We start from the raw sequence: 24,830 nt of genomic DNA, 5'->3' as shown, positions 1-24,830 counted from the left end.
AAGAACYGCTCTTACATCACTACTCAGAACTGCTTTAGCAGCGCTCTGAAGTCTGATGAGGACGATCGGACTAACTTCCTAAGTCTCTGTTCCAATCCCGTCTGCCCCCGGGCGGAGGGGGGCTCCTTGCAATCCAGCTCGCTTCCTGGTCTAATAGTCATGCAYAGTGCAATGGGCCTCCCTCCACAGCAGCATCTGCCAACATTTTCCTGCAGGCCTTCCACCCAGCTGTTATGATACTTCAGTTGGATGAGAAGGGACCCAGACCGGGGAGAAAGACCATCAAATACTTCAGGTTGCCTGAGGACTGCCAGGTAGCAAAAAGGAGCAAATTGGGTATGTATGTAAAACAAGGACTAGATTCCTGCTTTCTGTGTTATTAACACTATTGCAAGCTGGCCAACAATTCACCAGATGCTAAAATACAACAGGAAAATGGTGATGTTCCAAAAGCAGTCAGGACCTCCAAATTTGAAGAGTGTTTATATCACAAAATGAGCCTGCTTCATTCAGCTACACACCAGTAATAGTTTTCTGGAACTCATTTTTCCTAGGCCCTACCAGCAGGCTGGTTTAATTTTCAATATAATTCTACTTTTGCTCTGATCACCTGTAAACGTAGATCTGTTAAGAACAGCTAACCATACTGTCTGAATTCTGTCCCACACTCTAGCACATAGAGAATGTTGAGCTTGGGGCAGGGGGGAGAGGAAGGAAATCAGCGGTACAATTAGTTTTTGATCAATATCCAAACAAACAACACTCCCCCCCCAAAGTAGCAGTAGTGAAACTGTTCCCCCCCCCCGCCACCTTTTTATTCCTGCAACACTTAAAACATGTTCTACTTCCAAACAAGTGTTGGGGGCAGGGGGAGGTAAAATAAATAGAATTTGCTCTAGATAGAAATGTTAAGGCACCCTTAACTACAGAGTTGCAATCCACACTTCCAMAGAATTCTGATAAACAGCCTAGTTGAACATACACTCCAGAAACTACAGGCCAATTACACCCACTCTGATCCTTGTCTTCTCTTGCTAGTTCTATTTATACTCCAACTTGTGGGAACAGATGGTTATTTTCTAGGGTTCAGCACTACATTTAAATTATTCTATTTTTTTCCATTATTCACAGGCTGAAGACATTACAGAGACATTTCTGTGCTTAATTACTGACTATAATGAAAATATATATTTTTCCTAAATTAATATTCTAATACTCCAAAGAATTTAGAGCGTAGCTGGAGAAAAAAAGTCAAAGCTGAAATTRCACTTTAAAGAAATTTGGAAGAAAATTAGGTGGAACAAGCATCTTTCACGTAAAAAAAATGTATTTGGGGATGTAATTCAGTAAGATAATTAGTTACTTTATTTTCCTCGATGGTTAAAGGAATGGCTCCGCAACTACAGTTTTATATCCTTATGGAAATAAGGAAGCATCCTAGCATCCTACTTTTTCAGCATATTCCACTGTATCCACCCAGTGAACACAGTATATACTCACATTTGTTTCCATTAGCACTGTCATTGTGCCAGTTCTCTCCCTTTTCCAAAAAACATTACAGAAAATTTTCTGTAATAAAATAATTCTATAATACTTCTTTTTTCCACAGAGAAGTCAAAGTTTTATTATGTAGCTTAAATGGATCCAAAGCCACATAAGTTCAGTCCAGTGTGATTTATTACTCAAGTTACCTTGCACTGAGATTTATCGATCTTAAGCAAGGTAATATTCTAGTGAAACAATTAGTAAATGAAAGGGTAGTATATAAAGACAGCAAGGTTACACAAAGGTCATTGTTGTTGAAGCATATAATCTTGTGTAATTGGAGGATATAATTTAGTATTTATTAATAGTAGTTCGATAAATCCATGATTTTGTAATATTGTATAACCTACATCAAGAATGCACTGTCAATATTAGAATATTAACTTTCAAATTTTTTCCCTTATAAAAGGCAGCACTTCAAATACAGTGAAAATAGTGAATATAATCAATGCTTTCTGTTACTGCAGACTAATAATAACATGCCATTTCCTTTTGAGCTGCATAGGCTAGTTCTTTTGAAAGTGAAAGAATAATGGTAAATGTTAAAAGACAGCCTAAAATGTACTGAGCAAGCCTGTACATTTTCCAAGGAACTGAAGCTGTCTTCTGCAGATCTCTTGCAACTCAGTAGTGGTAACTGCCCTAAATAGCATGACTACACTCTATTTCTTTCTAGTATCATTCAGCACCATTTTGACGGCTCACAAAATAATGAATACATTGAACCTGGTTCCCATGCAGTGGAGTTAGCCACTGCTAATTTTTGAGGAAGAGAGAAAATAATCTATTAATCTAAAACTAGTTACTTAAAGCTCTATAGCTTTTTACCATCCACAGTAAGATTTGTACAGATTCTAGATTTTCTTCTGTAGTATCTGTAGTTCTCTGTTATAGCCATTACATAAAATAAAMAAGTCCAACTGGATATACATAGCTACTACCCACTCCAAGTAATATTTTTTGTGTTCAGCTTTTGTAACAACACTTCTTAAGGGACACCCCACAGAGGCATAGTTTTCAGGCACTTGAAAAAAAAAAATAGTGGCATTCGCACATGAAAGAAATGTTTAGTATTAATTGAGCTTGATACATGAATTGAGTTTGTAAAATTGGAATAAAAAGAAAAACACACACTGCATAAGTTTTTAAACTCTCAGCTCAAGGTAAAGTAAAAACAGAAAAGTTTACCTTTCCTAGATTTTTCATTATGCATACTAAAACCATCTTACAACTGCAATTGCAGCAAAGCTCAAGGATACATGTACAGCACACACAAAAAGCCCCACAACTGCTAAGGAAATCATTCATATGTTAGCAAGAAAGAGAAAAGCACTTAGAGCAATCTTAAGAGATAATTAATTTATTTACTCCAAAGTATTCACATAGAAATGAAAATAAAATAGAACAATTAAAAGGTTTAAGATGGACTACGAAATAGCAACCCAAAGCACAGCCATTTTTTTTCCGAAAAGTTTAAGTAAGAATTTCTAAATTTAGAAACATGGAAACAGTGGACGGAGAATTTGTCACGAGACCCATACMTGCTCTGATTTCCCCACTTCACTACAAATTTTAAAAATGAAGTCAATGATACCAAACAAATACTACAGTAGAACACTTCTAAGGCTTGACTTTGTGTATTTTATTACAGCTTGACTGTTCCATCTGCTTAGTGTGACTTTCATGCACAGATAACTCAATGTATCAAATACCTGGTGGTGCTGGGAGTCATCCAGTGTTTTGAAAACCATGGCTACCATCCCATGTGCTCTCAGATGCATTCGGAAACTGGGCATGGCGCACTTGGTCGCCAAGCTGATTACACTACAGAAAAATAATTCTTAATCAGAACAATTAAAATTACTACATTTGCAAAAATGACAGATAAACAAATCTAAGAAAGATGACTGACCACATATCTCAGACCCCTACAAGCTCTGTCAAGATGTTCCTTGCAAAATTCATATAATCCAACTTTGTAAGTGGTGAATAGAGCAACAGTTCATTCGAAACTGTCTACTTCCTTATTTTAAGGATAGCTAGAAACAGGGTTTGAAAGGGTAAGCTGAACTTATCTTTCAAATAAAAACAGAAATAATTTGGAATAGCTAAATTGAAAGTAAAAGTTTCATGGGTTAAGCATGAAACAAATTTAGAGGAACTGGATAATTTATTATGGATCAAGGCATGATTAGAAATTATGAACACAAGCTTTCATCACTATCTAATAGTTAATTAGGCGACTGATCAGACCTGCTCATGCCTGACAATACTTTTACAAGAAAAGAATCTTTTAGTACTTATTGCTGCATTTATGGTTGATGGAAACATTACAGATTTCAGGAAAAATCTGAAGTTTAATATTAGTCTAGTCAATGACCACAGTAAGAGTTCTACTTTAAAAGGAATGTTCTTTTCCTTAGAGATTATCAAGTTGCCCATCATACCTAGTACAGCTCAACACAGTCTTTAAAAAAAAAGATTGCTTTTTAATGTGGAGTAATGCAAGAGTGATAGTCAATGAAGTCTTCCATGACAACAAAGGGATCTTTTTTTATAAAAAGTTCATATGAGATGGYGTTTTAAGAATAAGCAGTCTTTCTGTCTCCAATCACAACAGCACCAGTTAAAGCTTACCTACCAGTTTCTGATTCTTTTACGTCTATTGCTATCCTTACACATTGATTTCCTTTGGAAAAATACTTTTCTTTTAATTTGTTAACTGAAAGAAAAAATTTTATGGTGTTTATTTAAGTTACACTCCATGATATAAATTTGGAAAGTAAGTAAGTCAGTTTAAGATCCTAGGAAGCTTGCCATACAAGCAAGTTAAGTGCACTGACTGTGAAAAACAATCCTAAACTGTCACCATTGTATTATTTTCCATAATAATGTACGTACAAACAGGGTTACAAGTTTTTTTGAATTTATACTAAAGCAACAATATGCACTGCTATTTCTTGAAGAACAGGGAAAATAAATTATTTTTAAATTAGCTCTCAAAAACGTATAGCTTTTTCTCATCCACAGTACTCTCTCAAATAAAGCACCTTCATCTATTTCTGTGGATTCAAGTTTTTCTTCTCTAGTATTTGTAGTTTGTTAAACAGACAGAAGCTTACAAGAGAAATTATTTATTTAGTTACAGATCACCATCCTGATTATTTAAGTCCAGAGAAAGGAAATCAATATGAATCATGAACAAACTTTTTCAAAGCAGAACTACAACATTTTTCAATACTAACTTAGCACTACTGTTTAACTTCAATATAAAGATGAGTACTCCAGAACATCTTAGGAAAGCCTCCAGTTAATACTGAGGCCACATTACTTGCACTGGATGTTAGCTATGTTATTTATCAACAGAAAACAAATAAAAGGTTAGAATTAAGCAATATCTCAGTATTGTATTAGTTTTGCATCATAACCAGCAAAGTTATCAGAAAGTAGTTTTAAAATTTGTAATAAGAACAGTAAGCTCTGAAAAATGTACTCTTACTGTACAATTTCCTTTTTGTCTTCCTAATCACACCATTTCTGATTATTGACAATTTATCATCTTGACAWTTCTTTCCAAGTTCTATTCTTTGTAGCAGAAATGCCAAAGTGAACATTAAGCTCGGTCACTTCTTCAATCAACATGCATTTAATTTACTAGTTCTTCCGAATACAAGTTCAGTTTTTTATGCTAAGGTATCTTACCTAAGGCAACGTGTGTTTAGGGGCTGATTGCTCTTCAATCCACTTAACAAGTACTCAATATCATCTGTGAACTCTTGATTTTCACCAAATTCCACTACATCATTGAAGTGCTTTACATGCTGAACAACAGTGTATAACTGGAAGAGACAAATATTTTAACCTAGGTAAGTTGCTCTTGGGATGAGTTACAACATTAACAAGTACATTTAAAAATCTATTCAGTTTTGAGTGTAAGGAAATATTAAGAAGTCAGTGAAGGCCATTCAGCTATTTAGATAAAAATATTAGTTTTAATAGGAAAGCCAAATTTCATTTTGACACTGTTCCTTCAGTGCTTAGAATTACCAACAGTTCTTTATCTTAAAAATTCGTTTAAGAATACTTACTTCTTTGTCTTCTTTCCTACATTTCAATGCAGTTACTATCTCTTGATAGGGCTGAGTAGGTATTGTCACAGTTTTTATCACTTTGGGAGGTGGTGCAGGAGCCTTAAAAACTCCATCATCTTTATGAATTGCCTCCTTTGAAGATAGCCTTACCTATTAATAAGAAAGTGCTAAAATGGGCAGATGTTTTGAGCATGTAAACATACACTGAATACATCAGGAAACAGAACAGGTGTGCATTTGTCAAATTCACATTTTGGGACTAGTCAGTCATTCCCTTACACTACCAATATGTACCTAAGCTGTGTGATAATGTACCTACTCTTAAAAAAAGTAATATGTCAGAAGTTATACGCATTTTTAATATAAAACAATTTTGAACAGTCAGACAAGCTCCAGTGGAATTCTGAAATTGGGGTGGGGGGGAGTACTTCACACTGATTCTTTAAGCTTTACGTAAGTAGAACCACCAACTTCAGGGTCTAAAAATAATTACTTGTTAATAGTTACAAATCTCTTACCCCTTTACACTGGAGCTTCAAGAACTGGCTGAGTTGGTTGCTATATTGAACCATCACTGGTCCTGATACAAACACCAATTGAGCAATCACTGTCTCAGAATAGCTTAAACCGTAAAACTCGGTGTCTACTGTTCTCATTTCTGACTACTGGAGGCCACTGGACCGTTCTATTCTGGGGGCAGCTACGAGAAGCTGACTGCTCTGACTTGATATGATACTCCAAAATGCATTGGCTATAGGTGGAAGACTACCAACATTTTTTTTTTTGTTTTTAAGTATTATAATAATTGCCACACAGAGAACCACTGTGAGACCTTCAAACAGTTAGAATAGGCTCTTGTAAACACATGGTATTCTCCATATATTGACTTTAAATATTTATTTATTTGCATTATTGATATTTGAGGAACAACATATTACAGCATGAACTATAACAAAACCAATTCTGAATGCACAATAGACAGTAAAGAACTTGCCATTAGGTCTAGAGTAACTATTAACAAATTTCCAGTCACCTCAGGCAAGTATTACACATTTCTCCTTGACATACTTCTCTGTATTGATTCAAGGCTAGTTTAAGCTGAACTATTAGCTCATCTTCAGACTACTACTTTGGCCAAAATTCAGCCACAARCTAGAGAAAACAAGGTTTACAGGAACAAGACATCCAAGTGCCAAATCTAAACATGCAAAGGCTAATGTCAGTGGTCATTTACTCACTCTTAGTGTCTAATATCATGCACTTGGTTTTCTTATACAGGAAATGAACATTTTCAGAAGCGTCCACTGGAAATCTAGAATTAACACTAAGGTATAGAGAACACAAACTGCAACTCACTCCAGAGGGTACCGTGAGGGAAAGCCTTCTTGCTGTACATTGTACAGCAGCAGTTAAAATTAGAAGAAAAGCCCCCCAAACAACCCTTGCTCTATTACTGGAGTATTCACCACATACTGCCTCTATTAGTGTTCAGCACTTCCATGTTTGTTCACGTAGGCTCCCGTGGGGCAATGATAATAAACACCCTGGAAAGCTGGCTTAGAGCACGTACTGGAGGACTCTGATGCAACCAGCCCACGAGTGCAGGAGGCTCGCTGAAGCAGAACCACCTTAACCCGAGTCTTGGTTAACAGCCTCCCCTTCAAAGCAAATTGCAGGGGAGCTTGGAGAGGCTGTAAGAAATACYTGGTGTAAGCAGTTTGCACGCTATGGTTTCTCACCATAAACCTAAGACAAATGTATCCAGATCTGCATGTAGYAACTACCTACAAAAAATTAAAGAGGCAGGATCATCTGTGCAAGGGATTAGAGCTGAACACTTGGATCAAGGCTCATTTATTTTGTCACTCTTAAATTTTGGCCATATATACATTTATCAAGATTAAAACTGTGACTGAAAAATTCAGGATTATATCATAACATCAGGAGCAGCTACAGACAAATTCCCCTGACTGKTTTGTTCAGGCAAATCTCTGTCATATTCCTGAATTAATGTTTCGATGATTCCAGTTACAAAGCGGAAGTTTAATGAAAGATGAAATGGCTTGCCCAAATACAAAATATAAGACATTTTCTTAACCTGAAAAGGATGTATTCAAAGACTCAATCGYGTCTTATAAAGATTGAGGCCTTTGAAGGGTCTGAACATATCAAAAACTACAAMTATCAGAAGGGGTGTTATCACACAGTTAATACTACACAAACTAAGATGACCTGCCTTCAGGTTAGATATCAGATACTTCAAAATCATATCAATATATAGATGCAGTGAGAAATAAAAGCTTTACCCAAAACACATACAAGTTAAACAAAACAAGGGTTATATGGGCTTTTGATTTGCTTTTTACAGGAAAAAGCAGAACTCCTAGAATTAGAACTTCTGATCTCTCCTCAAATGCTAGCAYTAATGGCTATTTTAAAATGAGTAATCCCTGCTTCCCAGGCAGTATGGTTAACATTGAAGGAAGGCTATTCCAAATATTGTACAAAGCAATCAAAAAAAGCAGAAAGCCAAGAGATGCTAGTCTTGGAACAAAAAAGTGTGAAATTTAAAAAATCAGCATTATGATACCTGCATTTTGATTTTCTGTTCTCAGGCAAGTCATATGAACAAAATGAAGTTTACTGACTATGTACAATGCGTAATCAGTAACAGCTTTTGCACATGTATAGCCCAAGACCTCAGATTCTTGTTTTAGTAAAACTCAATAAATAAATAAATAAAATCACCTTAAACCTCTGAACAAACACTGGCTTTTGAACAAAATTAGTTTCCTTTAAGAACACCTCTTGCTAAATTTTGTGTTTTGTTAATGCTTGTATCTGGTATGTTCACATTAGCCATTCCACTATATACAGAAAATAGTCTCTTCCACATTTTCTAAAGGCCCAAGTAGTCAATTCACAATACTTTGCTCCATTAGAAAGGAGAAATAAACCAGATCTTTATTTTGGAAGTTTCTCCTTTCTGACTTGTATTTCACAAATTCCCAGACGTATTAGCAAGATAACTCTAAGGGCTGCCACAAAAGATGAGATGGAGCCCACTGTTAGAAAGCTCAACTTCACCATACTAAGGAACACATCTCTATTGTAATATTCTTAGGTATCTGCATATTGAAACAATATGGAAAATACCACTCTAGAGTATTTCCACTGATACAGTTTCTTTACTGTCAAATACTCAGTGGCTCACATGACATTGTGAACTTCATTCCAAATTACTATGACTTTCCCAAATACTTTTGGGACCAACAAAAGTTCTTGGTATCAGTGATCTTGAAGGAGATTTACTAAACTTAAGATAAACAGTCTACTTACGGGGACACTAGGTGTCTTCAAAACTGGTGGTGCTGGCAGAGTCTCTGATTCTGGTTGGTTCCAGTGTCTAGCATTATATACAGCTTTTGTTGGAGACTAAAAGATAAAAAAAAAAAAWTTTTTTAGGCAAATCTATCAATAGTCACTGTGTACTTCAAATAGGGATACAGTAAGTATCCAACTAAGCAAAAGTAATTGAGTTTCACTCTTTTCTTTTCGCCTCCCCAACAACAGAAATTTTCACTCACATTCTCAACATAGTACCTATTAAAAAACCTGATAGACCGGAGCATCTAATGGATGGAAAGACCATACACACCATGTCTTTTGCTGTTTGTATGTATTTCAAGATTTTTCCAGTAATTCTCCTTTTAAAATTTATTCAAAGAAAACATTTAAAATTTTTCTATAAAGAAAAAGCTACCAGAAAAATTCTCAGCAAACATCATACCAATAGAAAATATGAATAAATGTTTGATTCAAAATGTAAAATCAATTTATATTTTGATGTTTGAAGGGATAGCAAATACTCAAATGAAATGCCTTAAGCTGTATTAATAAATAAAGCAGCTTCTTTTTCTGCCTAAGGTGTGTCAAGATGAGTTGAAGATGAAAACAATTTTTCCTTTAACTTTTTAAAGGAATACAATAAGTCTTAGAGGAAGTTAAGACAAGTCTTCAGTATCTGAGTTTACCAGCATAATCCCATCAAAATAGTTGAGACTAATATAACATTACAACTTTCACAGTTTTAAAATATGCCATGTGTTATATAAATTGTATAATATAATTATGCAACTTGCCACACAAGCTTGCATAGTTTAGTTTTTTTTTTCCCCACAAGGAAAAAAAAATGTAAAAAGAGATGAGCTTTAAGAACAATTTTCTGTCAAAATATAAGGTATCAACTACATAAAACCAATATTGGCTCAAAAATAGCCCATAAATGGATACAAAAAAATCTTGCAATACTAACACTTCTGGACTTCACACCAGCCTATGAAGTGTAAAAAGGTTTTGGCATGTCAAACACTGTAGAGAATCCGTAAGTCGAAAGTTCCTAATTAGCTATAGCAATGTTAAAACTCTGCATCTCACTACCTTCCTCCACTCTTTACAGGAAGAGAAGCTCCAACAAAACTTTGAGGAATATTAGCAAAATTCTAAGCTGTAAGTTTTCAGAGACTGAAAGATGYGTCAAGTCCTAAATCATTTCATTTTCCAGGTAAGAGAAAAGCTTCTTCCCTCCTCCAACAAGCTTTTCCGTYGTCAAAAGAAACTTACCTTGGTCGAATCTTTTTATTTATCCATTCATTAAAGAAAAGAAAAAAAAATACACAAAATGGCCATGGTTTTAACAAGTACAGCTATTTTTCAAAGAAGCTCTTTTGAGCAGTAAGTTCTTCATGTGATKGTCATATGAAGTCCTTCAGCAGCCACACAGCCACAGTGGCCTTACACAGGAAGGCAGAGATAAGGTTTTTCCTCTATTTTTTCTATCACTGAATTATTTCAATGTTTGTTATTTTTAACTTTTAAGTAGCAGAAAAACCAGCTTGTATGATTGCCTACAGTCTCACCAAGCAAAATCAGTTTTAAGTTCATGTACTACAGTTCTGACCGGAAATGGCTGTCTGAAAACAGTGTTACATAGATCCTCATTTGAAAATGGAAAAGTGCTGAGAAAATGGTAAAAAAGATGAACTCTTTTCCTCTGCAGATTTCTGAGTAACAGATTCTTGTGTTGAATCTGAATCAGATCGCGRTAAACAAATGAAAGAGCTTAGTAACAAAGATGTATTCTATCAGCAAAGACAGTGTTTCAAAAATGTCTTCAATGGGAAAAAACACCWGAGTATTTTCTGGTATTTTCTTTTTTCCCTTGAATTATTCAACTATTCCACAGTTTATTTCAGTGCATGCTGCAGGTTGGGAAGAGAGTGCAAGTTCCTGGTGCCACTTTATATTCTGGCATAAGGGATAATTAAAGGAAAAATCCATTGTATTAAGCAACAAGCAGGAAAGCACAGAATGCATTTAGTATCAATTTCAGCTTAGTATGCGGTCTGATGAAATGATGATGCATAATTCTTCTTAACTTTACAGGGAAGCTTAACTACTACAGTTGTGACGAGAACGTAGTACATTACAGCTGCCAGAAGTCCTATTAACATGGGATATTCTTTATTAACAGTCTCAAATCTCAGTTATAAACTCAAATAGTAATATAGTTGTATCCTCTAAGCAAGGATAGAATAACAACCCTGAATTTCCTGCCTGGCAGGTATAGCACGCTGCCGTGGAAGCTTTCCAGGCTTCTGCGACAGCAGCGCGCGGCTCCAGCGTGGCGCAACCCCCGTGGCCGGGCAGGAGGGGATCGCTGATTTATGCCGATCCCGTACGCCAACGAAGAAACAACAGGGCAGGGAGCGGGGCAGGCTCTGCTACTGCAGCAGGACCCCCGTCTTCAGGGAGTTCAAGGGACGAGTACCCCGGGTGGCTGCCCCAGGGGGGCCCTGCCCCACTGCCCCTTGCCGTGCAAGGACGGGGCCCCGGCAGGCGCAGCGAGAGCACGGCCACGCGTATGGCCGGCCTCCGCTCACGCTGCTCTACAGCTTGCCTCTGCTCTAACGCAGTACAGAGGAAAGCGGCATTTTACGTGAGAAATCAAGCAATGCCACCAAAAAAGCCCGTTTTGAAAAAACAAGGAAGTCTTCATTTAAAAGATCTCTTGTAACAGAACCTGAACTGTAACTGAAAAGTCAGAACTAAAAACTCAAATGCATATGGAATATTGCTTCTAGCCGCTATCCCCCAAAACGTCTTCCACTTCTAGATCAAAGCAATTTCACCTGTGATTCCCTGCCTTCTCAGTAGTATTTCATTAGATAACACACACCGATCCCAGCTTCCCTCACATCTGATCCTGTCTCGCTCCAGTTGCCTAGAGCACAACAACTAAAACTACCGCAGAATCCCAACATTACCTCTCCCAGAAGCATTCTCCAGTCCATTCTGATCACTCGCCCAGAGACCTTCAGGGCCTCTCTTACAACTCACACAGGCGGACACGGCAGATAGACCTCTCCTTTACAGCTACGCAAAGCAGCCTTCAGTCTTTTCCTTGCAACACGCAAAGATGAGTTCTCAAACCAGCTGCAGAGGAACAGCACCAATCCTGATCGATCAGGAATCCGCACCAAGCGGACCTGCTTCAGATTACTGCGCGGCACAACTAAAGCCAGGAAAATTATCAAAGATCAAAGACTGGTGAACAAAGACTTTTCAGAAGGGTTTCTTCACACCAAAGCAAAGAGTTTTTATTGTTTATTTTTGTAAAAAAAACCCTCATACTTGTGATGAAAAGCTTCTCTGAAAACACAATATTGATTTTTAAGTAGCTGTCAYGTAAGAAAGGGACTGAGTTTCTCTTAAAGATAAAACAATCTTGCAACTATTCAAACAATGCAGACTTTTCTTCAAGTATTCTTCCTCTCAAGATTAATTTATAATAGATGCAAGTGGAAGCACATCACTCCCTTGAATTCTGTGGTCTTAGGACAAGTAAGTTCCAGAATATTAATCAGCTGTAAGAGCTTTTACTGAATAACAGGGCAGAAAGTTTCCTTTTTTCATATGCAGTGTTGTATAGAACTGACAGCTGCTTACACACACACACAGACGTCTGAAAGTGTGCAAATAATTCAGCAAAGGTGTAAAGAGTATTATGACACTACATGTAGTTTTGGGGATGAGTTGGGATGCAAAATACAGAACTAATGCCAGGGTTTTTTAATTTTATTTTATAAAATGCATAGGGCTGACAATTTTATAAGATCATCTTCAAGTGGCAGAAACTATGGGTCATGCTTAACCTCTCATCCTTGAAAGCTTCAAAGCAGAAACTTCAAGAGTTGGCGCTATGCATACTTATGCAGCACTGCTTGCCATTCATAGATGTAAGAACAGCAGAAAAATAGGAGCCAGGGACATGAGTCATGCTGAAAATACTGGCAAAACAAGAAAGACAGCAGCTATCTGCAGGCAGGAACACTTTCCAAGATAAAGGACAATGACAAAAAACATTTTTAATAGATGTCTTGATAAATGTATTTTTATATCAGAAGGGCAGTCAGGAAGACTACGTGCCAGATGTTTGTCAAAACTACAAATAAATTCCCAAAGACTCAAAATAAATCAAAATACTTGATTATTTACCATTAAGAATTCATAATCATTAAGGGCACTACYGTCTTGAATGTTCTAAAGAGGAAAGAAAATGTGACAGATATGTTAAGCAACATACAACTATTCATAATGTATTATTTCTTYTGAAAAGGAAAAGGAATGAAAGTCCACTCAAAGAAAAAGAAATTTCATTTCAAAACAGGGAGATGGAGTATCAATTCAGCAAAAGCTGCGTAACACAAGAAAGTTAATCTGGACTCCAGATAAGACAGCAGTTGCCAAAGGTAGTTAAAAAAAGAAATAAAGCAAATCAAGACCAAGTCATATATTCAGTGTTCAAAATGTGAACCGCATCTCCAGTTTTTGGATCACGGTAGATGAGTGCCAGTAAGCCACTTCCTAGTGCCATGGACCACTTATCACAGGCTGCTATACCACTTAAGACAATAAACAAAGTAAGATTTAGTTTACCACTACCTGCACAGCAGAAATCAGTATCTTTGGCTAGTACTGTGTCCTTCCAGGAAGGTATGCCCTTCTGTTCGCAAGCATAGAACAGTTGTTGTATTTGAACAAAAATGAACGTGAAACTCTGAATTACTGGCAATAGCCCTGTGAACACACATCAGCACAGTCCAGCGTCATGCCAAAGTCCCACTGTTTTCAGTTACTCTTGCCGAGCCCACCTTTCCTTCAGATTTCCTCGTGTGAAGTCAGTCCCAAGTCAGGCAGTTAAACATTTCTGAGCACAAAGCACAGCASATCTTTACAGTTTTCCAGAAGCATTCCTACCATGACTACCACTAGCAATATCTTGTTTTACTCCAGCTAAACAAGAAAGGAGCTAGAGTTTCACCAATACTTACACAAAAGAAATTATGTTCTAATGGGAAAGACCTCCTTTAGTATTTTCTCAACAAATCTTTCTATTAAGACCAAACAGATATCCATTAGCTATTTCAGTGTTATGTGCTAATAATATTTGGAAATGAGATTCAATTATCCTGCAGTGATCATTACTGCACTCAACAAAGTAAGCAAAAAAGCAGTTAAAATGAATCCCACTAATTTGAATGTCTCTAGAGACAGGCTTGTCATGCAGACTTTAGAACCACTAAAGCTGTTAACCACAGAAACAGACAATATGGTTGATCTTGTATACATACATCTTTCCACTAATTTGTCAAAAACAGCAACTATTTGGACTGTGCATACAGTCTGTGGCTTCTGAGGAGGCTGAAAGAAACGGAGATGAAAAAGGAAGAAATATCCCAAGGAGCAAGTCCAAAAGCCAGGCAACAGTCTACTTCAGGCTACCCAAAGTATGTTTCTTGCATTATCTCCTTCTTCTCTAGTTCCTTCTTCCTTGTTAATCACCCTCTTCCCTACAAACATGCAGTACACAAAAACACTATGCATGTACATAGCTAAGTAAGTCCAAGTTAGTTGTCTCACACGGCTTAAGAGTATCAGCAGTAGACAACATAATAGGTGAAAAAAAAGTCACTGAACTTTTCCTTGCATCAGACTTCTGCAGAATTGTAAAATGTTTTCTGAAATGTTTTCTGTGCCCTAGAGGGCACAGTTATATGATGGGTGAGACATCTAAGTGGAAACATGAAATTTTGATAAACRTGAGATTCACTCTCTAACAGAAATAGCTACAGGCATTCTGTATGCTGCTTACACTGACTATGCCCCAAACTGGTCAGTTCTGAAGTAGAAGACAGACAGCTCCAGCTATTAACTCAGCCTGACTCCTACCTTCAGGCCAATTAAAAGGGGGCAAAGTACAATAGTTCAGACACATCATTACAATATTGGGAACCCAAACCTTGAAGAGAGTTTCCGCCTGCAAGCAACTAGATCAGTGTAGTCATTGATAAGCACATGCTTTGTAAAAAGCATTAAAGAGTGTGTGTGTGTGTGTGTGTGTGTGTGTGTGTGTGTGTGTGTACATGCGTAAAATGGCATTTCAATTTAGATAAAGGAAGCATTTTTCAAGTAACTCTCCCAGTTGCCCTCTATTACCATATCCTGGCTTGCATCACAGGGTCTCCAAGCATGCCTACCTGATTCCTTCTGAAGGCAACCAAACTGGAAGATGCTTTTCTGGAGTACACCTAATTTGTTTCAGCTGTTAAACGGTGTTCTCTGAAGAGGATCAGAATAAAAATAATTCAAGTAAAAACTCCTAAATGTGTATAATGCGGGCACTGGGACCTCAGCATCAACTGTTTTGCTCTTAAAATTTGCTCATGTTGCACCATGCTACTGTCTAATGTAAATATAACCATACATTATGAGTTGGGTGAACCAATCAGGCTCAAACTATGGGAGCGCTGAAAACAATTTCTCATATTTATCTGCATATAAGTTAAGTTCCCACTGGGGAACAAAACTGCTATATTTTGCTTTCAGTTTTGCTGCCATTTTAGAGTTGTTAGCATGATTGAAGCCTTGTGCAATGGAGCATTTACCCTATGTGTTTACCCTGCATTCCATAATTACTAAAACATTGAAATTGATGTAGTTTTCTTTTGTCTTTTTTTTTTTTTTTTGCAGGGAGAGGAGGGAAGAGAACCGTAAGGATGCAGAATAAAGTCTCCAAGGAATAGATATTTGTTTCAAGGTTCTTATTTGCATTTAGAGGTTTTTCTGAGTGGCACTCTCTCAAAATATTTTTGTGCATCTTTGCTTCTTGGCTATGAGGAGTTAATACCACTAAGAGCTACAGAAGGATAAAACAGAAGTCTCCCACTGTGACATTAAACATTCAACTGATTTCTCTGCTTCCTAAAAACTGTAACTATGCACACAAGGAGAGTTCTTCCATGCTTACTTTCAATTTGTTCCTCTTCCTTCTATGAGGAGGCAGCCTCTGTCACCTTCAGGTCACACTTCATGTCCCGACCTTTCTCGGGCAGCACCGCAATTGATAACATCCTTCTTGACACGGCACGGGAGAAGCAATGCGCTTCTCTAACATTGCTACAGTAGTTCTGARTAACAGCTGCACGGGGAGGACAGAGGAAGGAAGCAGCTTCACCGGTGGGAAAGATCTCCCTCTGCACCTGCTACTGTGTGGAAAGCATCCTCCTTCACTACAGGGACACGAACAAGCGGGAAGATAATGATTTTTGAGCAGGAGCAAATGATCAACTGACCAACTCCTGGCATTTGCTTTCACCTTTGAGATAGCTTCAAGCTTTTATGCTCCAACTCAATATGCTCAAATTACAGGGGCTACTTCACTCTTCAAATGAGAAGACTAACCTAAAAACCAGACAGTCCTGATCAGAATTTGGTTAACTCTAGCTTAATAAAAACAAAGTGGTTTTTTGGTCTATTTACATTACCATTAAAAGGGAAAAAAAATCCCCAAAYGGCAACCAATAGGAAGCAAGTATTAATTACAGAAGAATCTGGTTTTGCAAATATTAAGTGAAATAGTCATATCAATATAAAGTTTCAGGTTTAAYATTCTTTTTAATAAACAGATTTCACTTTTATTCTATCAATATAAAGGTTGCTTAAAATACACAAGCTGTTTATCACTGGCCAGCACTTAAAACATCTCATCGGTCATGTACCATTCTAGCAAACGGTTATTGGACAAAAATCCAGAAACACTTCAGTTCAGGATTGTGCTGCTGACAGATGGTCTGCCCAAGCTAGTAAATGGAAGGACTATAGTGCAGAAGCAGCAACATGCTGTCACAGGTTGTCAGATCAGACCACCACTGCTCGTCAAACCGCTGATGAAACAGACTGCTGGCTTAAGGACAGTCTCTCACACTAAGCTGACAGAAGCCAGACACYTCGAGGAGTATTTTGACTGTCAAAATTCAGCCTGACTCCTCAGTCAAGATAACAACAGTCAATCTTGCCTATCAATAAAATGTATTTTTTCTAAATTAGGATGCAAACAGCAGCTTAACATGTGTAATATCAGTTGTTTTACACCATAGAGAAAGAAAATGCTTTGTTGTAACTGTTCCTCCTTTTTCTTGGACACACTTTCCCTAATGGTTATGCAAGTTAAACATTTAGTAGAGGGAATCATTCCCAAGTAATAGTAGCTACGGTAAATAAGCAGTTCTCTGTAAGATTAGTTCTGACTAGTATACTCCAGCCCTACTACCAACGCGGTGGAAAGGGCTGCAACCGACATAATGCTACTACAGAATTAGGCTTCCACTGCTGCTTCTCCAAGCAGCCAAGCCATTGGTAATAATTAGGCAGAAATAATTGAGGCTGTGCACTTGAGAGATTAATCTTCACTTAAGTTAGATCTCAAATCTAAAACACCTTTTTTAAAAATCTGGGGAAACGCAAATTCATTTGAAAGCAAGCAAAAATAAGTGTCACTTGCAGGATGTCTTTGATAAAAATCTACTGTAAAGTATAATGTAAGCAAAGCGGGAAAGCTACAGATAACAGCACAGCCTAGATTTTCCCCTCCCTCACACACATCATTGCCATACTAGCCTTAAGATTATTACGKCAAATCAAGAGCCACAGTTTCTTTCTTCAACTCTGAAGCACTTTCAAAGACTTGATCTTGGAATCAAGTAAACCTAGATATAGCATTTGTCTCAAGCTGACACACACACATTCTTCTGGCTAGCATGAARCACCCATGGAAAAACCTTGTACCTGCAAAAGACCTCATATGCTGTATCTTTAAACTTGCATCACAGCAAATACTATTAATAGAAATCACATCTAAGCTTTATTTTCAAGAATTGACACCACCTCACAGTGCCTAAAATTTGTAATAGGAATATGATGACTCAAGAGGACCAACTCATGAAAAAAAATGCACAAAAGATAAGGAAAATGTTTATTTAATAATCAACTATGTTGCAAATCAAACTAAACTTACGCAAAAGGAAAAGAAAATCTTTCTGCAGGTTCAGCACATAGATAGCCAGTCTAACCGGAAATTAGTGCTCTTCACACACTAGTGATTCACTACATCCTTCAAACTGGCCTGCCAACAGTAAGAAAACATACATTTTTGAAAATCTGCATGCACTTCTGTACCTTGCTGGGCATGCAGCACAGCAATTATTTGTAAAAGTTGAATAAGACATGAAGAACAGTGATTACAGGGTTATGACTGAACCAAATTTTGTCTAAGTCACAGAGAGCTCACAAGCAATCTTTTGGCTAAGTTACACCCGAATGGAGCAGTGATTTCACTCACGTATTCAACACTACTGTCATGACTAACTCTATTAGTGTCACTTGATCAAAGTAATACATGCAATCCTTCTAATGCCAGCTTTGTTTAGTGAGCATTTCTCAGTTGCAATGTTGACTTAACCAGGTTAAGACAACTTAATCTCTCTTCTTCTGTTCCCTCAACTGCGAAGATGCAATTGTTTTTACAGTCTCCTGGTGAACCAGACTAGGATTCGTATTAGATGTTTCCCTTCTGTGGGCTATTTTTCAAACACAGATCAGTTCCTTAATTTAGCTCAGCATATAGCGTGGTCAAACTGCAGGAACAAGGGGAAAAGAGGTGARCAGGTAGGGCAAAAGGAGAGCAAAAGACAGCTTAAACAAATATTTATGCCTGTATATTTTTTTCTTTTTTGGACAAAGCTATTCCTTACAGTCTTTTTTTAAGCCTAGTGCAACAAGAGCTCAACTTTTCACATCTAGTGCACTAGTGAAGTAACTTTAACACACCACCACTATTATAAACCAGTGAAATAAAGTGCCGCACACAGGAAAGTCCTTTGTTCAATACTTGAATCGGGCGCAAGGGAAGCAGTACGACACTCAAGTTGGTTGTAATGGCATTTTTCATACCTCTTCGTACACAATCCAACACGTACACAATGAGAGGGGGGAAAAAAAAAGACTGCTGTAATGTTCTTTCTTTCACTGTGTGCACACACAGAAGAAATGCCTACAAAGTTGCTAAACAGACATAGATTTACTAGAAGCAGGACACTCAAATTCAGAAAAATTTCCCCTTATTTAAGATAATCAAATCAAAGCAAGAGAATATATTTAAGCTAGCTTAATTTTTTATACACATTTAGGTACCCACTTTTACAATAGGAATTAAGGGAAAAATACAAATTTTAACTGAACTCAGAATGCATTAAGCAATTGACTAACGTTAACATCAGGTTTAATTTGAACATTAGTCCATGAGTCAGCAACAAACAGTCCACATGATATCTACTCTTCCTCGCTTTTGTGTACTTTTTATTCTTTCCAGAAAATTTCACGATTTTATAGATGCTAAGTTGCATTCTGTCAATGCTAGCACAAAAGTGTTATGAAATACAGTCAGGGCAAAGAATAACAGGAGCTAAGAAATCAATTCCAAAAGACTCCTTTTAAAAGTTCATCAATTCTAAGGAACAGAATAAATAAAATCCTGATACAGCAGTGATCCAATACCTTGGAATTTTATGCTGCTATTTGTCTCCTATCTGAGAAAACACAGAAGATACCTTTGGGTATGTTTACTTGGAAGACTCAACACTTCTTTCTGGTATGCCTCCCTTGCCCCACCTCACACACYGGCAGTCAGTCAGTCTGCCATCTGTCTTAGCAGCACAAATGCAAGGATTACGGTCTCTCCCGCGCCTTGCTTAAGGCTGAAAAGCTCCCTACCTTGTAGCCGAGTAACAGAGCAACTCTGTTTACATCTGGACCCTGGAATATTCACATGCAGTCAGTATTCAAGTTGCCTACATTACCTTTCTGTGCCACAGGCAGAACTAGGATCAGCACACCGATTCCTCTTACCGGACATTGCAAGTGTAGGAACAGAGCGTCATCCCCAAAACACTGCAGTTCAGAGGATTTGATGCTGCTGGATGAAATGCTGGTCAACAGAAACACTGACCGAGTATGTAGTTCTGCCACTACATACCGGAGATGGTATGGTATTTAGACAGTATCAATTTCTAGAACTATAAATAAAAGATTAAGTTTTAGGATAGACTATTTCTCTTTARCTTCCATTTTTAAGCCTTTCTTTCCCTCCTAGGCTCATACTTTAGAGGCACAGATACTTGGCAAAAGRCCACTGAGAACTGTTCCACATTATTCCTACAAAAATTAATTTTCCTCCTTTGCTCTCTCTGCCTGAAACTCATGGTGAAAAGGCAGGAGGAAGAGATCTCAGGAAAGGACCTTATGGCCGCTTCTTAGGATTTTTCAAGCTTTCAGTCTGACTAGATTCATACCATAGCAACAAAAAAAAGAGTTCTTGTATATCTCGTTTATTTTGCCTGATAACTGAGGATTTGTTTCTTCTGTAAGAAGGGRGATTAAGCTGGAAGAGTCCAGCAAGAGAGGTGCACCATGACCATATGGGGTTCCCCAACTTACTTGCTCTAGAGCAAGATGCTAGTTTAATTAAAAGTTTTAACTTCAACAGCTTCAAACAAACTTTTGCAGACTCATGCATGCTTCACACCCATAATTTGGGAGTTAAGTAATGCCAATATTTACATACATAAGTACATAATTATGTTACCATGCACAATATTTTCCCCGTAACTCAGACTCAGGACAAAGAAATTTAAGTGATCTTTAAAAGCAGAATTCATACAAGTTGAGACTTTACATCCCTAATGTACACACTACTGTAACTCTTATGCTCATTATTATCCATAAGAGTAGTCAAAAGGTTTCAGTGAGACTCCTTACATGAACAGTAGTTTGGGAGAAGTTAACCATTAATGTCTGCAATCTTTTACTACACAAAYGCTAAGTTTCAAGAATTAGACTCTACCATCTGAATGTAATAGTCAGATTTTAAAAGTATTAACATGAGTTAGGAGTGAGAGAGTTGCTAACTACAAACCATGGTGGGGGGAGAGAATCAGCTCTCTGAATTTACTGAAGTTTAACCATATCACCTGTTGCTTCCTGAGAATTACAAAGCTATTTCTTTTCCAGCTTAATGTGACACAGCCAGTCATACCTCTAACATCACCACCTAGCAGAAAATATCTGCTAGTTTCTGCAARAAAATAAAAAAAGGTAATGAAACAGTGCAGCAAGTTTTGCATACACCCTTTTAGACCAGGTAGTTGGTTTCAGGTTAAGGTATTTTATGTTAAAGATTTAAAAATCTTTTAGAGGTTGTTTTTTTCCCCCCTTATCTCCCAGAATAAGAATTCGATTAAAACAGAATTGAGATTAAGAGTTTATATTTATTGTTTATGAAAACAATTAGTATCTCTAATCTATCACCAAAACAAGCTTTACAAGTTTCTTCTTTTAAGTAGCTCCATGTAATAAAACATACGATTACAAAACATGCAAGTTCAAAAAGCTGAAGTACAAYTACAGCCATTTCTACTCAAATATCAGTTTCATCACTGCAGGATCAAAGAGGTTGTTTAATCCTTACATGTTCCACTTCAATTAAGTTTATTCCTAACTGTGAATTTTCTAGATTTGTTTCAGTCTTTTTTTAATATATATTTATTTATAGTAGGATATTGCTGTAAGGTATTTAGCCTAATTTTGTGATAAATATGTTCAAAATTAAAGGAATTTTCATATAAACCCTCAAGTACTTAAAGTATAAAAAGCTGAAGCACATTAAGTTTAAAAACCATATTCACCAGAACACCTACAGCTGTTCTTTGCTGCTGAAAAATACAGCAAGACAGACAGCTACAGTTACATTCACATTCCCTGCACTTCTGCCTCCCAGTCTACTGTGACCGGTTCACCAATGGAAAGCTCTAATTAAAGAAAAAAAGAAAAAAAAAATCAACTGAAGCTGACAAAGCTCTAATTAAAAAAATAAAAAAGAAAAAAAATCAACTGAAGCTGACAAATTATAATCTTCAAGAACTTGTTCTGAGAATACCCTCCTCACCCACTGGCAGCCTGCTTTCAAAATCTGAAAGTAAGAGGCAGTGACTAAGAGCTCCCCATTCTGTTCAAAGTCATGAAGCAACGACTTCTCAAAAGGGCAACACAACTGAAAGTGCTCACTGGTCACGCTTCCCTTGACATRAAAATATTCCCTTGCACACTTTGAGAAATGTAACAAATTTGCCATCTTTCATTCACCCACCAGCCCATATTTTAAAATGGAAAATGATTATACATCAACATAGCTGAGGAGGATAAAAACCAAAAATATCCCAAACTCAGCTCTAGAAAAGAAGAAAAAACCATTACACACATGCACACACTTGGAACAACTTCAAGAGAAGCCACTGTCCAGGAGTAGTAACTAGCTAGCTTTATGAAAAAGGCAACTATTAAGATCACTTAGAAAAAAACGACAAAGGAGAATACTGCTTTAAAAATGCTTAGAGCTTTTGAACTATTAACACACTCCTCTGCACATAAAAAAAACACTTCTACTTTAACATGAAATTGCYAGGTCTTCCAAACCTTAAGGAACTCAAAGAGAAAGGAGAAATGCAACTATTTCCCTACTCAGTTTTTCCTTTCCCTTATTACACCGGTTCTGGATTTCCACAATGGTAAGAGAGCAAAATCTCTTCACCAGATAATGGGAATTCACTTTGCAAAAAGCATATGAAAAGGCCTGATACAAACGGGTATCCTCAACAATCAGGTAAGAAAAATACTCACTGAATAGAAGTTACATGGATCCTGCTATTGCATAGCTTCAGCTAGTAGCTAAATAAAACTTCCTTTGTACGCGCGTTTTTTAAACTAATGTAGAATACCAGATAGAAAAAGGACACTTAGCATTAGCAAAAGGAGTAAGCTTGAAACGGCAGATTCATACCTAATACAAAACAGTTAGAGGGTGTGAGGTAGGTGTTACTGGTCTACGGTTTCTTTTCTTTCCTATTTAAAGGCATTTAACTTTTCCATATACCAAATCAAAGGCACCAGTCCTTCCAAAGACTATATCCACACCAAATTCCAAGCTTCCAACTTCAGCCCTGTAATATGATATATATTTCTTGGAGAATGGAGAAAGGAAAACAGTGTATAGCATATAATGATGCTTGAACAATAATCTGGAAGGGAAAGAATTACCTTTGCACAATCCCTGATCTCAGATTTGCATCTGAAAAGTGAAATTCTACAGTAATCCATGCAGAGTTTTTCACTTGAAGGTTTTACTTTCCAGATGTAAATTGTGATCTTAACAGTAAAAGTCAACACATTATCTCAAATGCAGCTATATACTGGGACAAAAGGCCTTGTTACATAAGTAGAAAACCTAACGCTGAAGAGTTAACTAAAATAAGAGCTTTGTCTTGGCCTAGAAGTATTATTACTCACCCGCTTTGGTCCACTAAAAATCTTCCTGGTGTTTTCCTTAGATTTATCACCTTGTTTGTTTGTGGACTTTTTATTGCCTTCAGGCACACCAGATGCATCCTCTGAAAACTCCAGAAGATCTGTAAGAGATAAATATAAGCATAAAACACAACCGTAAGGGAAATTGTTGAACTGCTAGAGTATTTCTCGCATCTGAAGTTTCCATATCTATAGCTTCTGAAGTTAGAATAATCAATATAATCTTCAGACATAAAATTATTTTTAAATCTGATTAAAAGTAGTCCTGGAAAGAGCTGAGGTTTACTGGCTGGACTGTCATAATAGGTAGATCATATCATAACAACATACMCTGTCACAATTTCTACAACATTCCTTGCCTAATGGATCAAAATGAAGTTATTTCCCCACTCCACATACATACTCTGCTGAATCCCCGGGTTCACCTGCTTGTTTAAGGCTTACAGACACAACTCTGAGCAAAGAAATTAAACAGTACATGRGATTCTTCARAAGTGCAAGAATAAAAGCATTAGAAGAAACTTTCCTACTGCAAATACAGGACTAAAGAATTGATCTTACTCATTTCTTATGAAGGTAGCACATTTATATCTACTTATTCTCCTGTGAACAATACAAAAACAAYTGCAGTCATCAGCTCAGACAAGAGGCAGCTACAAGCAACTGTTTGAACAGCTTGTCAGTATATCCAATAATTGCCTCATTGATATTTCTACTACCCAGTTTTGGACTGTAAACCTACAGTTCACTGATCTAACTGAACCTTGTCCCATTTTTTTCTTCTTTAAACTTGTGTTATATTTGAAATGTCAGCCCTTGCAGAATAACTTATGTTCTTTCACTTGGCACAGGYCAGAAGTAACCATAAATTTCAAAAAGGAAATAGAGACAGGCAGAGTGACACACTACATCTTTAGAACAGTTTAGATAACTCATCTACGCCAAAGAAGCTGCTGCTATTCTAAACTGCACTGCAAAAATACAAGCAGGTTGGATCAGTTACTCTAATAAACTACTGTTTTCCAAGTGCACGCACATCCAGTAAACAGATCTGGTCAAACTCCTGGGTGAGGAGGCAATCAAAAGCAAACCAAACGCTCCTAAACAGAGGCTAATGGACTTCAAACAGCACTTGCAAGTACACAAAACTTCATCCGAAAATGACTGTATATCTTGTTATAGTCTAAGAAGCTGGGGGAATATAAGTATTCTTAAAAGAAGACCCAAATGTATTTTAAACAGCAGTCCATCTCAGGAGCCCTGTCAAGGCCAGGGCAGGCAGGACGCACCACAAGGCACCTACCGGGACCAGCCTCTCCCACCCCAGCACACTGGCTTTCTGCCCAGTTGTACAATGTCAGCACAAGGGCTTAGGAATAC

The 24,830-nt window shown here is 37.2% G+C and overlaps 1 protein-coding gene across 3 annotated transcripts in view; it reads right to left on the bottom strand.

The window, feature by feature from the left end:
• The window catches only part of WAPL (WAPL cohesin release factor), a 73,009-nt gene that overhangs the window by 19,388 nt on the left and 28,791 nt on the right, over positions 1-24,830 (bottom strand). For 2 of the 3 annotated variants that reach the window (XM_085323721.1, XM_085323723.1), the window contains 5 exons: positions 23,433-23,551; positions 8,976-9,071; positions 5,634-5,786; positions 5,248-5,384; positions 3,258-3,369 (listed from right to left, as the gene is read on the bottom strand). In XM_085323721.1, coding sequence (XP_085179847.1) covers positions 3,258-3,369; positions 5,248-5,384; positions 5,634-5,786; positions 8,976-9,071; positions 23,433-23,551 — 617 coding nt within the window. The remainder of the gene's footprint in view (positions 1-3,257; positions 3,370-5,247; positions 5,385-5,633; positions 5,787-8,975; positions 9,072-23,432; positions 23,552-24,830) is intronic. The other variant, XM_085323722.1, reaches the window with a different exon arrangement.

The sequence above is a fragment of the Rhea americana genome, unplaced genomic scaffold (assembly GCF_003343005.1).
Source record: "Rhea americana isolate MKP2758 unplaced genomic scaffold, rheAme1 scaffold_86, whole genome shotgun sequence".
NCBI classification, from domain to species: Eukaryota; Metazoa; Chordata; class Aves; order Rheiformes; family Rheidae; genus Rhea; species Rhea americana.
The sequence above is the reverse complement of the archived record's forward strand: the minus strand, read 5'-3'. Positions and strand labels throughout refer to the sequence as shown.